Genomic DNA, 17,269 nt, shown 5'->3' on the forward strand with positions numbered 1-17,269 from the left:
GACTGTGGGAGGAAACCAGAGCACCCAGAGGAAACTGACGTAGACACAGGGAAAACATGCAAACTCCACACAGACTGAGCGGGGATCAAACCCACGTCCTCTCACGCCATCCAGGCACTGTGAGACAGTAGCGCTACTCGCTGTGTCACAGTGTCGTTAAAATTATTTTAATATATCTGGATCCACTAGAATTACTGTTTTTATAAAAGCCTGCTTAAGTTCCCACAAGAGGACTGCTTGAGTTATAATTATTTAGATATAGAACTCTTAATTACCAGCTTAACTTGTCTATTCTGCCATAAGTATTCTGTAAATATGTACTAAAAATCAGCGACATAGTGGTAAGAGTTGTATCCTTGCAATGAAAAAACCTGAGTTTAAATAATCCCTCCTGCTGTACCACCCTTGATTAAGTATAGTACTTGCTTTGAATTAGTCTAGTAATAATACTTTGCTGTACCAATGGGTCAATAGTTTTAAGTCGCATAGCACACAGACTTCAAAGCTGCTTCAGATAAAACTTCAAACTGATGCCCAAAAAACTCAGTAGCTAAAAAGGACACATTTGACATATATTTGTAAAGCCCCTGAACTTAAGGTTATCATAATAGTATAACTTGAATTAAAGGGACCACCAATAATGTGGTATGACTGTAATTGAATTCAGAGGCTATAGATATGTGCCTTAACCCCTGACAGTTAAAGTTCAGTGGCTAGACGAAACAATGTGAAATTAAATGTGGCAGGATAAAGGCATCAGGGTAAAAAAAATAGGTAATTTTACAATATTACATAATACACAGAAAATACACCTAAATTCTGAACTGCAAAACAAAGTCTGCACACAAGATGTGAAACTGGTTTAGAGGATTCTGAGGTGTCAGTTTTTTCTAATTGTATTTATCTTTTTTCAGAATGCAACCAAACCAGGACATTATTGACATATGTCACATGTGTTTACTTTCAAGAATTCCTACTTACTCCTGATAGAAACATGACTCTTGCTGACAACACAGTTTTTTGTTTGGAACATCCATTAAAAACTGTGGTCAGCTTATCTACAAACTCCTGACACCTTTATCTGACTGAAATACGACCCCATAAAGTACTGTTCTTTACACTGCTTTATTTTATTGTTGAAAATCCCAAAATTGAAAAGATCCCTTGGTGTGAACTTCTCGACAAAATAGTTTGTAATGCACAATGACAGTGCACTCACAGGCCATCCACTGAAAGCAGTCCTTGCTTTTTGGCTTTTTAGGGGTGATTGATGTAGTGTCGGACAGGGAACCGTGTCCCTGTGTGTGATCTCTGACCCCCTCAGGGCTAACCTTTCCCCATTTGTCTCTGCTCCAGACCACGGATGAGAGGGCCAAGCTGATGGACATCAGAGCCAGCAGGTGGTACCAGTTCCGAGTGGCTGCTGTCAATGTCCATGGCACCCGGGGCTTCACCGCTCCCAGCAAGCATTTCCGCTCTGCCAGAGGTAAGTCTTCCTGGGTGGCCCTGCTTTGATCTCTGCCGGTGTCCCGTCATCTTTAACAGACACTCAATCTTTCCCATTTGCTACTGTTGAGACACTTGGACAGGTGGAGACTTTGAGGGAGGCCTGTTGTCTTGGTTCACCTTTGCAATGTTCCTATTTAATGGTTCAATTACTAGTCCATAGCAAAAAGTTCCAGTTGTGCTGTAGAACACGTTGGCTGTCGTGGAAGGTTATTAGTTGCTCATAGGATTAACACAATAAAAGGAGCAAAAAATACCAGCAAGTAATATTAATATCAGACAAACACACACACACACACAAACACCTATAATCAGGTTTCCCAATAAGAAAAATCCATTTCTTATTGTTCTATGTCTATGTCCATAAATTGTCAACATTTAGATTTTTAGCCTGACATTTTTGAAACATACCGAAAAATTAATGTCTTAGAATCCTAAAAAACCCTACTTGGAAACAAGATGGCCCTTCCTTTTACAGCCATTGGATTTTCTAGTCACTTTTCAAGATCTTTAAGAGTCACCCCTTCTAAAGGTAACACCTCATAAAACTTCTTGGCATTTGCCATGCATTCACACATCCACTCCTTCTGCATCTTTTGCAGGCACATAAAAAGCCATAATTAAAGCTGATGCCTGACGGTTGATGCATCAGAAAAAAGTAATGAATATCTACATGTATTTTTTTTTACCTTGCTTTGAGAGCATAATTTGACTTTGCAGTCAAGGGATTTTCCCCTTTTACAGCCATATAAAATGTAATACGTCTAAATTAGTAGGAATATTACAGGTTTGAAAAGCTTGCAAGTCTGTTTGGGTGCCAGGAGTAATGAGGTAAGGTAGCCTGCCTTAGATCTTTGCCATCAGTCTAGAGTTTTGATGGTGGAGATAGGGCTGATGCCTGGCTGCTTTCTGCATGTCGAATATCAAATGACGGTAAATTGATCTTCATTACAGCTAACGCATTTGTTAAATGCTCGGCTGGTTTTCCTGGAATTCCCAGGGATTACAGGGCCTTAAATGTCATACTGTGTCTCAGTTTAATTCGTTATTGGGAGGTGGAGGTTTACTTGGTTAAGTGCTACTCAAATAGGAAGCGCAGTGGTACAATTAATTTTTATGGAGCAAAAGCCACAATGAAACTGGGTTATGACCTGTTGGGTATGTCACTGAATTAATGGGGTCTATTTTACTCTGTGGTAGTGTTTTGACTGAACTAGGAACTCTTTCCGTACATATCTGTACTTTCATGCATTCAGACAACATTTGGAAAGTAATTTGTGATCTGTCACAGTGACCATGTGTGCCTTATTTCAGCACACCACTGCAATTTCTCAAACATTTATGTTGCATAACGCCCATATGGTACATGCAACAGTTCTGTTAGCCTTTCATACAGAAGCATGGATGCTCCAGTTTGGTCTCAGTCTTATTCTGTTACTTTTGCATTCTTAATGAAGAAGGAAGTGTTAGCTGTACAGGCTGCTAATGAATCTACGCCTTATTAATGTGTTTGAATTGACACTAATAGTTGAATATATGAATCAAAGAGCTTTTCATTCCAGTTTTGGAACTCCTTATTTTTGTGATGTAATTTATTGAAATTGGTTGAAATCAAGCAATATCACTTTTAAAGGATACATCCCATTGTCTAACCCACCTCAAATACATCTTGTATTAGAGATAAATATTTTGCCCATGTATCATTAGTATTTTCCACTTTAAGGCCCAGCTCCACTTCTTGCCTGACATTTGGAGTGCTCACACAAGATCGGGGCACCTCCAATGGTTCTTCAGCCTGCTGCAACCAGCAACCGTCCCTAGACCAGCCCCTGTGTGGGAGCGTTGTTTTGATGATGGATGGTCTTCAATATGTCCTTGAAGACTTGCACAAAATTCTCCAACGTGTTTAAAGAAACCAGAGCTCAGGGCCAACATGTGAGGTACACAAGGTCTAGGATCAGAACATCAAATTTTCAGAAGTTCAGAGTCAATCTGCACATTGGCTGCGACTATCCGTAGTACTTTAGCAAGTGGACCAACAAATCTTGGGCAATTTGCTTATACAGTAGATTTAACTGGCATATCCCTTCCTGATATTACACTTCCACTATTTTTCTTTCATATCAGTACTGCAGCAATTATCGTGAATAAATACGTGCTTCTGTGTCATTAGTCATTTACATGATTACCTGCTGCTGAAACTTGTTTGTTTTAGCTTTCTTTGTGTTCAGGGTAATACAGCATAGTATGTCTGAAAAGCAGCATTTTAATGAATGGTGAAATATCTTACACTAATACTTCTCTAAACGGAATTTCTTTCACAAAGATCCCTCAGCACCCCCCGCCCCATCCAACCTTAAGATCACCAACATGACATTCAACACGGAAGAGGAGGTTTCTGTCCGTCTGAACTGGACCCTGCCGGAGGAACCGGATATCCCAGTGCACCATTACAAAGTGTTCTGGAGCTGGACTGCTAGCAGCAAGTCGTTGGTGCCAATCAAGAAGAAGAGACGAAGGATCACTAATGGGGTAATTACATGAAATTTATTCATTTTCTCAAAAGCAAAAGTTATAATGTTACAATTATTTATCCGTTTATACAATGGGTCATTTTTGGGTAAATACGTTGCTTATGGGTACTACAGCCAGAAGTGGAGATTGAACCTACAACCTCTGAAGCTACAGACAGCAACTTCAACCACTACACTACCAGCTTCTCCAACTTTTATTTAGTTCTTGTTCTCCTTCATTGTTGTTAATGCCCATGCTCAGGGTGGGACTATTTGGAGTGAGTCCATTTCAGAGTCAAGCTGGAGCCACAGCGTCATAAATAAAAATCACAGCACTGCAATGGAAAGATATATGGTGAATGGTTTTGATTGCTTTGATTGGATAAGTTCTATGAAAGTCTATGCCTTGGGAAACAACATGGTTTTCCTATTTTTGTGCTATGGTTTTGAGCAAATTAAGTTCATTAAATGAACAGTGCGTCTTTTGCTGAAAACAGCCTAGCTTTTTGTATTTATGAAGGGAAATGAGGCAATATTGTGAAGTTTTCTTTGGATATTGAAGTAGATTTTCTGACGATTACAGTATTCAAGCAACTATTTAGTGGATCGTTTTTCAATTCTTTACAGATATCATGCAAAACCAGAAAAAAAGGAATGACTCGGTCCACTGAATTTCAATATGTACTATGCATCATTAATTTGATCACTGAAAAAGACTGGCATTTAGAGACAGATTCCTGTTGTGCCTTGTATCATTTCTGCCCACCAGAGATTCCCTTTCTTCAGTCTTGTGTGTAAAGGACTTTGAACCATTATCTGCATGCTCTAGCAGATTCTTCTCCCCTGTGAAGATCAGCAGCTTTTCAACAGTACACAATGACCAAACATTACTTCTTAGCCTTTTCTATCCAGAGTCTCAACTTGAGATTGCCTTGCATAATCATTTGCAGATGTAGCAATGCAGCCTCAATGGTGGAAGATACAAGATATCTATTAACACATGTCTTGCTTGTTTCCACTTTTGCACTTTGTTAGCCTGCTGATATCAAAATTTCAAAACACATAGTCAATAATTGCATCCAACCAAAGGCCTGCTGATGTAGGAATGCTGAAATGTAAACACACATTAACAAATTCAATTTGGTTTAGCAGTGGGGTCTGTCTTGCTGTGAAGGTAACTTCTGAAGGTTATAGTCCACGTGGCTTACATTTGTTTTCAATATAATAATTTTTACCTTCTTTAAATTATAATTTTAAAGTGGTTTCAAGATCAGATGGGCTGACTAACCCTGGCAGATTCTACCAGGCTGCAGCAAATCATATCCTTTGCTGTATCTGATTTTGCCTTTTCAGGCCCACAGCTATATGGATCTAGAAGATCTTCTGGTCAATAACACCTACACTATTGAGCTGCAAGCGGTGACGTACTGGGGTCAGGTGCGTCTGAAGAGTCCCAAAGCATCCCTTCAATTCAGCACTACTCGGCCAGATGACACAAGTATGACATCCCAACACATCTTTGCCGTTCTTTGTCAGAATTTCTTGTTGAGACTTTTCAAATCACTCACTATTTTTACGATATACATTCTTACTTTTTGCACATTATGCTGAGGCTGTCTGTATTCAGTGGCTTTCATGCTGATGTAGGGTAATGTTGGAATTGTATTTGCAAGAATTTTTTGCTGAAATACAGTGGCAAGAAAAAGTGTATGTGAAGCTTTGGGAATTAGTTGGTTTCCTGCATTAATTGTTCATAAAATGTCATCTCATCTTCAAAGTCACAAGTATAGACACAATGTGCTTAAGCTAACAACACACAAACAATTATAATCTTTCATGGCTTTATTGAACACATCCCATTAAACATTCACAGTGCTGTAGAAAAAGTGAGTGAACACTTGGATTTAGTAGCTACTTGGTCCTCCTTTGGCAGCAATAACCTCAACCAAGCATTTCCGGTAGCTATGAATTAGACCTGCACAATATTCAGGAGGAATTTTGGACCACTCTTCCTTATAGAACGGCTTCAGCTCAGCCATATTCTTAGGATGTCTAGTGTGAACAGCTCTCTTGAGGTCGTTCCACAGCATCTCTGGGCTCTGACTGGGCCACTCCAAAAGGCAGATTTTCTTTTTTTTGAAGCCATTCTGTAGTGGACTTACTGCAATGTTTAGGATCATTGTCCTGCTGCATCACCCAACTTTTACTGAGTTTCATCTGGCGCACAGCCACCCTGATGTTATTCTGTAGGATATGTTGATAAACTTTAGAATTAATTTTTCCATCAATGATGGCAAGTGGTTCAGGCCCCAAAACAGCAAAGCAGCCCAAAATCCTGATGCTTCCTCTATGGTAGTTAACTGTTGGGATGATGTTTTCAAGTTGGTATGCAGTGCCATTTTTACGCCATACATAGTGCTGCGTGTTCTTCCCAAACAACTCAGCCTTAGTTTCATCATTCCACAAAACATTTTCCCAGTAGCGTTGTGGAGTGTCAAGGCGGTCTTTGGCAAACGTCAGGCGCACAGCAATGTTTTTTTTGGAAAGCAGTGGCTTTCTTCGTGGTGTCCTGCCATGGACACCATGCCTGTTCAGTGTTTTCCGTATAGTAGACTGATGAAAAGAGATGCTAACCAGTTTCAATGATTTCTTGGAGTCTTTAGCTGTCACTCTAAGGTTCTTTTTTTACTTCACTGAGAATTGTACGATGTGCCCTTTGAGTCATCTTGGGTGGACAGCCACTTCTAGGGAGAGTAGGCACAGTACTAAATCATCTCCATTTATAGACAATTTGTCTAACAGTGGACAAATGAATATCTAAGCTCTTTGAAATAACTTTGTAACCTTTTACATCTTTATGCAATGCAACAATTCTTGATCACAGGTCTTCTGAGCGCTCTTTTTTGCAAGGCCTAGTTCACATAAACAGATACTTTTTGTGAATAGCAAACTCATAATGTTTGAGTGCTTTTTATAAGTGAAGTAACTCTAAACCACACCTCCAATCTCGTTTCATTAATTGGACACCAGGTTTGCCAATTTCCAGCTCTAATTAGCTTTTGTTGAAGTCACCTATGGTTTCACATACTTTTTTCCAACCTGTACTGTGAATATTTGAATATCTTCAATATTTATAAGAAGAATACAGTAATTTGTGTGTTATTAGTTAAAACAGATTGTTTGTTGATGGGGGGGGGGGGGTGTGGTGGTGCAGTGGGTTGGACCGGGTCCTCCTCTCTGGTGGGCCTGGGGCTCGAGTCCCGCTTGGGGTGCCTTGCGGCGGACTGGCGCCTCGTCCTGGGTGTGTCCCCTCCCCCTCCGGCCCCCCCGCCCTGAGTTGCCGGGTAGGCTCCGGCTCCCTGTGACCCCACATGGGACAAGCGGTTCAGAAAATGTCTGTGCGTGCATGCGTGTGTGTGTGTGTGTGTGTGTGTGTGTGTGTGTGTGTGTGTGTGTGTGTGTGTGTTTGTTGATGACTGTAACTTAGATGAACATCAAACCAGATTTTAAGACAAATTTATAGATGAATGCAGTAATTTCTAAAGGGTTCACATACTTTTTCTTGCCACTGTATGATATGCTGTGAGATTTCTTAGGCTGACGAACTAGTTTCCACCAGATATCAAACAAATAGAAACCTCATCCTGCAGCCTCGGAAGGTTGAGATATTCCACAGGCGTGCTGACATGTACCTTGAGATAGATGTGTTTCATTCTTAATCTGAGATTTGTCGTCCTTCAGAGCCTACTGACATTCTCCTGGTGTTTACAAATACCGTAAATGTATTGTGGTACATAAATGTTTGCTAAGAACAGATTTCCAGTATTGTTTGATGAATATTCTCGCTTTAACTCCCAACACCTCTTAAAAAAAGGTGAGACATTGATGTGTCTTAATGTATTTAAAATTTCACAACCTTCCATGAGGTGTACTTAATTTTCTACATTGATATAATATCATGCGTATAAATTTTACTGCTGTATACACTTTAAGAAGCACATGGAGTGCGTAAACTAAAGTAATCCTTTGTTTCAAAACTTGTTCACTTTTTGATGATGTGTCTGTTAGTTTCCTTTTGTTTTAACTCTTTGTTCTGTTTTCTCCCGAGAAGAAACCCTGTTGAAATCAAAGAATGATGAGATACAGACTGCTAGGTCCACCTCTGGGAAACGACCTAGAGGTTCTCTGGAGGTAGGAAGCCCTTTCTACCAGGATGGCCAGCTGCAGGTTCGCGTGTACTGGAAGAAGGGGGCTGGTACGTAGGACATTGTGTTGTAACTGTTATCATTGCTGGGCTCTTATCTGCTGCTTGTGGGTCACAATCCACCACAGTAATGTCTCCATAGTAAATCCATCAAAGTAAATTTAGATTTGCCTGGTGCTTTTTTCCAAAGCAACTTATAATTATTTACCTATTTATACAGCTGGGGTAATTTTACTGGAGCAATTTTTAGGGTAAGCATCTTGCTCAAGGATGCTACAGCAGGTGGTAAGACTTGAACTTGTGACCTTTGGGTCCCAAGGCAACAGCTCTAACTACTATGTCACCAGCTGGTTACATTTACATGTATTCATTTAGCAGACACTCTTCTCCAAAGCAAAGTGCATCTCATAGAAGATACAATTTGTGCATTACATTAGGAGAAAGCGATTATCAATTCACGCAGCATGGTTATTTTATTATATCTGTTCGGGCAAGGGACCTTGAGCACAAGCGCTACAGCACGAGGTGGAATTCGAACCCAGACCTTCTAATTGCAAGGAGATTACTCTAATTACCAGGCCAACTGCGGTCCTAAATTTGTATTACATATTACATCAGCTGGGGGGCGCAGTGGCGCAGTGGGTTGGACTGAGTCCTGCTCTCCAGTGGGTCTGGGGTTTGAGTCCCGCTTGGGGTGCCTTGCGTCGGACTGGCGTCCCATCCTGGGTGCGTCCCCTCCCCCTCCAGCCTTGTGCCCTGTGTTGCCGGGTCCGGCTCCGGCTCCCCGTGACCCAGTATGGGACAAGCGGTTCAGACAGTGTGTGTGTGTGTGTGTGTGTGTGTGTGTGTGTGTGTGTGTGTGTGTGTGTGTGTATTACATCAGTACAAGAATTCAGTGTTTGGGTAGAGACATTCTTTATTTTTTAGTTGTCTAAAAGATGAAAACATTTTTCCAAACTGTACAGCAAACAGTTGCTCTTTGTAGCAGTGCTGTAGATTGTATATGTACACAGGGACTCTGTATGTAAAAGAACAATAAACATGTCCAGCAGTTCTCCATATGACAGTATTTTTTGGCAGCTGCATTTAATAGATGGACTTACAGAAGAACACTTTGCTGTTTCAACAGTCAGTTTTATTTTACGAGACTTGACGTTATTCTTCAGAAGCGAAAGGCAAAGGGTTAAAGTGCAGAAAATTTCAAAAGCAATAGCACTGATGTCCTGGCCTTCAATTAATACCAGAGTGGAAATTCGAAAACCTTGAAAGACCTGCACCAAGTGTAGCCTGTCAAGACTAATTCCGTGGTCTGCGTTGTATTACTAATATACATGTCATCACCAAAGCCAAACTCCACATACTGAATTCAAGAATAACCACTCTAAGAGAAGCATAACGCTCCTGATTGAGGATTATTTTGAGGAGTTATTCTGAGGCAAATGTTTCCCTATCCTGTTAATGGCGTTGGAACAAACTCTCAGGGCTTCACCATCGCAGCAGCATCAGATGCTCTCTGAAGTTTGGGTGTTACGACACGTCAGACCTGGCCCATTTCCCTGCAGATGATAAAATGACTCCTGGAACTGTCTAGCTGCACTATGTTTTGGGACTGATGGATGAGGTTTGCGCCTCATATGACAGTGAGCACTCAGCTGTCCTGGATAACTAGTCATTGATCTATCTGGATTGAGTTCCATACTCAACATTTTTTCCTCCGATAAAAGTAAAGAGTTGAGACTGATGACAGTGCTTCAAAGCTGCAGGGCCCATGTTTCTTCAGTATTTTATCAGTATAATTAGTTTCTGACACTGCATCATTAAAATATGCTGTTTACTTTTGCTGCTGTTTAAATTTCTACACAAACACATCAACAGCACTTGTATTTTTCCCCAGCCTTTACCCAGACTTTGTTTCACAGTTGATTTAACATCCTAAGGCCACTTGTCACCTGACTACAGGTGAATCTTCCAGACATTTTCCATATCACTTCCTTGCTTGATCGTCTCACCTCATTCCGTCTTTTTTCTTTGTTTTTCTGTTCTCTTGCCTTGTAACTCCTTTTTTCCACTTCCAAACTGCGCAAAGCTTTGGAATGCCAGATCCACACATAAGTGTTTGAAAGGGCTCCTTTAATCTTTCAACCGCAATCACTGTCTCTGCCAAGGGCCAACATAACTCATTTTTAATACTGGAAGTGTAATGTCACAAGGAAATGACATAGATAATGGTAAAACAGTAGGCTTAAACAATCTGAATTATGCAAATACAGGTCTGAATTTTGAGGACACACTTCAACATTATTGAAAACATCCTGGCATTGAGCTACAAATACATTTACGGGAGGTTTACTCATCATGATCTTTACTCCAGTTGATGTACTTCATATTTGCATAAAGCGTTACAATGAACTGTAACTGATATTGAGCATATGTTTTTAAGGATATGGTATGTCCAGAAGGACACACTGCTATTTAACAGGAGACAAAACAGTCTGCATTTAAATATTACACTAACTTTTCTTTAAATGCCTCTAAATCACTATCCAGATTTTCCTTCTTATCTGTGTTTTAAAATTCCTCTTTGCTGCAGAGTGAAAGTGACTTGCATTTCAGTATCTAGCAATTAATTGCAGTAAAATGCACCAAAAAAGCCTAGTAGTGTGGAACGAAGGGCTCTCTACATTCAGCTCCCTTTCACAATACTTAATGCTGTCTGCTGTTTGTGAGAGGTCAATAACCAAATGATGAATGCTGCCCATGTTTATGGTTTGAATTGGTCAACAATTGGTATCAAATAGGAGTTTGTGAAGAAAAAATGTTTATATTTAGCCCTTTTAAATTAGTTTAATGTAGTTGTTAATAAACAATATTTGAGTATTTTGACATATTTTCGCTTTTTTTCTAAACTTGTAGAGAACCTCAAATCAAGGGATGTTAGTGTTATTAACCTTTTCATTGTGTAGGCAATAAAGTTGAAAGTGGCTTGATGATGATGAACACTGTGTATACTTATTGGGTGAACCTGTCCAACATTGCGATTGATTAGGAGGTGGAGGAACTGGTGGATTTTTTCCTTTCACAAATTTTAAATGTATTTTAATGTTGTTTGATGCTGTATGAATGGACGATTTGAGTTATGGACAAATTTCCAGTGCAAGTTTAGGGCAGCATAGTGGTACAGAAAGTAGTGCTGCTGTCTCACAGCGCCTGGGTAGCGCAAGAGGATGTGGGTTCAATCCCCACTCAGTCTGTGTGGAGTTTGCATGTTCTCCCTGTGTCTGTGTGGGTTTACTCTGGGTGCTCTGGTTTCCTTCCATAGTCCAAGGACATGTTGTGCAGGGTCACCCATAGTGTGTGAGTGACAGAGTGTGTGAGTTCCACTAATGTATGGATGAGTGACCCAGTGTAAGTAATGTATCTAGGAGTGTAAGTCACCTTGGTGAATAAGGTGTGTGGACTGATAACACTACATAGAGTTCATTGGTGGTCTTTTTGGAGAAAAACATCTGCTAAATAAATGTGAATTGTAATAATGATTTGAGTAACCAGTGTGTAAGGATGCACAAGTCCGGTGTTAGATGTGAACAATTAACACCTTACTTTTCTTACTTTCAGATACAGCCGGGAACCGGTACCATGTGCAATGGATGCCAGAGTTTTGCAGTCATAACGAGACAAAAGGACCAGAGAAATCCGTCACTCAGGTAGCTCAGGAATTTTTCCACCTGTATATCTTGGATGCGGGTTTTGTGAACATTTTTGCACCGCATTTCATTTTTATCCAGTAAAACACACACACACACACACACATTTTCAGAACCGCTTGTCCCTTACGGGGTCACGGGGAACCGGAGCCTACCCGGCAACACAGGGCGTAAGGCCGGAGGGGGAGGGGACACACCCAGGACGGGACGCCAGTCCGTCGCAAGGCACCCCAAGTGGGACTCGAACCCCAGACCCACCGGACAGCAGGACTGCGGTCCAACCCACTGCGCCACCGCACCCCTCTCCAGTAAAACAATGTATTTTTTTCTTGAAACCTGAAATGTTATTTTCTCTGTATTGCGAGACACAGAGGGACTTGTTTCTGGGACTCATTTTTATGTTGACTGGCTTGCGGTGCAGTGTCCAGTAACAACCTGTGTATTTAAGAGAACTGTGTTTCTGAGAACTGGCATCACGGCCCCACGGCTTGTGGGAAGAGGCAGGGATCTGTTTAGGATGCTGTTTGGTCTCAGCTTGATAGAGGACGGCAGTGGTTTTGGGGTCAACGCATTCTTTAGGGTACTCTGTTCCCGGTTGCTAGGAGATACACATCCTTCTGCTATAGAATGCTGGGAGCATTCCAAAGCAATTCTTGTCCTCTCTTTTCTGAATGAGGTGCCTCAGTTGGTTTTAATAAAGTCTGCTTCAGCTACAAATAACTATTAGCAGTTGGCCGCTATTCTTTACCAAAATAAAGAGAGAGATGCCCGGAGCAAAGCATGTAAAGCCTTGAAAAGATAGTGTACTTACATTGATATTCAGTTTGACAAACTCTGATTAGCATATTTTGTCTTTATTTTTCCAGGCTTTGTCTGCATTAACCCGACCATTCAAAGGATCAATTTGTTGGGCTTTAATTAAAACCATCTGTGTGTATGTGTGTTTGTGGGAAAAGTGTATGGTTCAGATGTGTGAGAAGTAATACAAATAAAAGATAAGATTGTACTGATGACTTTAAAAGTCTAGATCCTGAGTCAACACCTGAGAAAAATGTCTCGTACATTTAGCAGATGTTTTAATTTATAAAATCTGTGATTTCTGTAGGTCAAATCTCTTAGTTTATGGAAATTAGCTCTATGTATTTATCCTTAGCTCTGTATCTTTTCAGGTGTTTGGGACTTCACCTGTAAGTGAAGTTAAACTTGTTATTGAGAAAAAAAAAAACTTCTTCTTTTGTCAGGAGAACTACATCAACCTCGCCAGCCTTCTGTTTTCCTGCAAATACAAAGTCACTGTTCAGATGATGAGATCCAAAGGACGGTCCAAGGCCGAGAGTGCTACATTCCTCACACCGTCCTGCTTCTCGCTCAGTAGCAAGAGTCAGAAACCCATCCACTGTCCCAGAGAAGGTAAGTTCTTCATCATCTGCTATAGATGCCTGTTCAGTCCACAGAAGATACCTTCCTTTACATCTGCTGTTGCAAAGTAGGTGGAATGAAGTAAAGCAAGGGCCAAGACCACATGACACTGCATTCCATTAAAACTTCTTCTGGCTTTTGTTTTTCAGTCATCCAAATTCCCAAAGTGTCAGCTAAGCCGGAGAATCTGACAGCACACTTCTCTGTCCACGAGGGGAACATCACTGGTAACTTTTTCTGGAAGGTGTCCAGAACCCACCCACTCCAGCGCATCACTGGGTTCCAAGTCACGTGGGCAGAGGTCACCAAGGAGAACAGACAGAACAGCTTACCCAACAGCCTCATCTCCCAGTCACAGATACTTCCACCAGTAAGTCTCTTTTTACCCTGTTCTATTGGTGCAGTCTTTCTTATGATACAGCTCATAGATGATTATAGCTTCTTCAAAGTGATTGTTATTATTTTGTGATTGTGGAATGAATGCAATGCACAGCAGTGATTACAGTGAAGAAAGGTATATTGCACAACTTTAGTATTTAATTTAATAGAAACAGAACTTTCAAGAACATTTCAATTTCTTTCTATGTTTCTCTTGCAACATCAGGTATATGTAATGTCAGGAAAGATGGGTTTTGTCAAACAGAGACATAGAGAGATCTAAGAGATTGCAGTTCTTCGTTAAAGAAGTCACATACTAGAGTTTGTTGTCTTTCTACACCATGTTTTTCCTCTTGCTCTTTAGTCTGTAAAACAACCGCAAGTTTACGTAAACTCCCTCATCAACAGCATTCAGGTCTAGTTCCGCACCACCCAGTAAGATCTTTTATGATCTCAAAATAACCCTCAGGCAATGATGTTGTTACACAAAAGGAGGAGAGAAAACATTTGATTAAAAAGACTTTATTTACTCTTACAAATTAACTGAAGGCAATTCATGCTCTCAGGCAGTAACTCGATTTTGCCTGGAGTGTTGGAATTTTTGCTGTGTTGCTCATAAAATATGCTACTGTTCATATGAAATATGTTACAGCTCTGTGCTGTGGAATGCTGTTTGGGAGCCAGCAAGCCTCCTCCATCTGAACCTGTTGAGTAGGCATCACAGGAATCACATTTCTGCTCTGAGTTGTCTTATTTTGGACTCAGGAAGCAGAAATGGTGAATGGCTGATGCCAGTTTAATCTCCACGAGAATTTGTGTTCCAAATCGTATCTTCCCCTTGTTTTTCTGTCTATTCAGGACCATAACCTGTTGGTTGTTTCCAACCTGCGACCAGAAACATTCTACAGGTTAGAGGTCCAGGTGTTAACGACTGGAGGGGGAGGTCCTGAAACGATGAAGATTTTTCAGACCCCCGCTGTCCCACTCGCTCACCAGCACTGTAAGAATGGACTTACCCAGTAGTGCTCTTGGTTTTATTTACAGTACATAGTAGATTTATGTAGGAAAAGGATGAACAAATTCACTGGCACTTTGCATATTCAGAAAAAACTCTCCATGGGGCTTTTTAATCCTGCTAATTTTACTGAGTGTCATTGTCGAAAAGGACTACAGAGGAAGACCTGCTTTCTGTCATATTAGTATAAGGCGTGTTAACAGTTGCTTTTCACTTCTTATATTTCTATAATTTATTATACCTTTCTAATTTTTCAAATTTCATGCACTTGTTTACATAAATTTTATATAAAAGTAAATAAGTATGAAATATATGCATACACACACAGTATATATGCAGTATATGGAACAACATCCAGAGAACTGCATATATTCATATATTATAAATATGTAATATATGCATATATGCTGCATGTATTATATATGTGTGGGGTAGTGTACTGGGTACAGCTGCTGCCTCTGGACCCTAAGGCTGTAGGTTTAAATCCCACATCTGACTGTAGTACTCTTAATTGCTTGAGTAAAATTACCCAGCTGTAAAAATGGGTAAATAATTGTAGGTAGTTTAACATTATAAGTTGCTTTGGAGAAAAGCGACATCTAAATGAATAATTGTAATTAGAGAACGAGAACTTTTTTTTCTGAAAGTGGCTACATGCTTATTGCATTAATATTGCAAAACAAAGTCGGATTTCTTACAAAAATGTTCTTGACTTAAGGTGCTGTTTTTGGTGAAATGCCATGTAATAGTGTATTTGCATACTTTGAATTCTGAGGGGTGATACTGACAATGTGGACGGGGTGCTTTGATGCATGTTTTGTACGTGCCTTTCAGGGCCCAGGCTCAGAGAGCATCACTCACACCACCAGAAGCGTTCAGTGGGAAAGCACTGATGAACCAAGGGACTGCTGGACTGGGCTGGTGCCATCTCCACCTATGAACGAAACAACGCAGATGGATGTAAAACAATAGAATGGGACTGTAGGTGTGTATTTCCCGTGGACAAGAGTGTGGTAACCTCATCAGTCGAATCTGTGTGTCACCCCTTCTTCTCCAATCCTGGGCCACTGCTACAGTCCGACGCCAGTCCTGTCCAGCCCTGTATTTAACACCAAGCTTCTCACTGTGACAGCAGGACAGTATCCTTACGTGATGCAAGAGGAGTTACACTGTCACTATAAAATATCTAAAAAAAATCATCAAAAAATCAACAACAATGCACCATGAAAAACTGAAGTGTCTTGGTCAACAAGAATCAAGGATGCATTGATATGCAAACAAGATTACACATTTGTTTGGGACACAAAACAAATGGAAACATGGATCAAATGCCACAGAAAGTGTGACGTAACATCTGTACAGCTGTCATCTGAATACAGCAAGAAGCACTGGATTCAGGTTCAGTATTTCTCTTCTTGTAACAAGTGACTAAGTGGTTCTTAAGTACTCAGTACTCTTGTATAATATAACTAAAGCCAATGTAGTTTAACAGGTCCTAAATCTGTAAGTGTGACATTGCATGTAGAAAATCTGTTTGATTTTAAATGTTTTGCATGACAAAACTTATTGTTGTATTCTAGGCATGAAATACATCTGTGTTACTTTTCCATTAACACATTAACAGAGTACTCGACTTGGGAAAATGTGTACCGTGTATTAATTCAGAGATAACTTTGTATTAAAATTTATATTCGTATATAATTGGCTGTAGAGATATTTGATGTGGTACAGTCAGTAATTGTCTATATTTATTTATATATGACATTTTTTGATTTGTATTTGTGTTGTGTGCCTGTGATGTCTGTCTGTGTGTGTGTGTGTGCGTGTGTGTGTGTGAGCACATAACTGTTCTGCTCTAGCTCTTTTCTAAACTGACAAAACTTTCTGTATAGACACTTTCTGTAAAAATGGAATTGTAAATATATTCTGTTCCGTTCGCTGTTATTTTTCCATGTGTGAAACTGTACATACTGTTAATTAAAGAATTCGTCCATCTCTACTTGATTTTTCCATTGTCACTTCCATACCACAGTGTTCATATTGCCCTGAAACATTTTTTCTTAAATCTGTCTTGGTGCACACGTGTTGCATAATACCTCCACTCCTCCGCAGCTCAAATCTTGGATGTAGAATTTGTCAATTAGTGGCTCACACAGATAGAATAGACAAGGAGCTGCACTCACTCTGTCAAAATGCTTAGGTGGAATAAAGAACAGACACCTGCTACAGTTTAAATGCACTGAGCTGCAAAGTCCTCATTGCATTATAATGTCGGAATTTAGTACAGTATGATTATAACAGTAAATTAAAGTCATTCCATTGTAAGTCCTGAGACTTGTTAGGTCTCTCAACCAGCTGAAACAGCTTCAATCATTTGAAACTTTTAAATCTCTTTTTACATCTTTTTTAAAACTCTCTGTTTTAAGTAGCTACTTTTTTACGTATTGTACAACACATTGCCAACTTTTTTGTCTTACTACCTTTCATACTGCTGCAAACTAGCTTTGTTTTAACAATACACACACACACA

At 40.1% G+C, this 17,269-nt stretch overlaps 1 protein-coding gene across 1 annotated transcript in view; it reads left to right on the forward strand.

Annotated features, from left to right (window-relative positions):
* LOC108920452 (anosmin-1-like) overlaps positions 1–16,724 on the forward strand; it is a 44,380-nt gene extending 27,656 nt beyond the window's left edge. Inside the window, exons 6-14 of the mRNA XM_018729210.2 lie at positions 1,357–1,486; positions 3,833–4,038; positions 5,373–5,517; positions 8,131–8,274; positions 11,839–11,927; positions 13,169–13,337; positions 13,496–13,716; positions 14,583–14,724; positions 15,574–16,724. Coding sequence (XP_018584726.1) covers positions 1,357–1,486; positions 3,833–4,038; positions 5,373–5,517; positions 8,131–8,274; positions 11,839–11,927; positions 13,169–13,337; positions 13,496–13,716; positions 14,583–14,724; positions 15,574–15,632 — 1,305 coding nt within the window. The 3' untranslated portion in view covers positions 15,633–16,724. The remainder of the gene's footprint in view (positions 1–1,356; positions 1,487–3,832; positions 4,039–5,372; positions 5,518–8,130; positions 8,275–11,838; positions 11,928–13,168; positions 13,338–13,495; positions 13,717–14,582; positions 14,725–15,573) is intronic.
* Positions 16,725–17,269: the final 545 nt, after the last annotated feature.

This window comes from Scleropages formosus, chromosome 14, assembly GCF_900964775.1.
Source record: "Scleropages formosus chromosome 14, fSclFor1.1, whole genome shotgun sequence".
NCBI lineage: Eukaryota > Metazoa > Chordata > Actinopteri > Osteoglossiformes > Osteoglossidae > Scleropages > Scleropages formosus.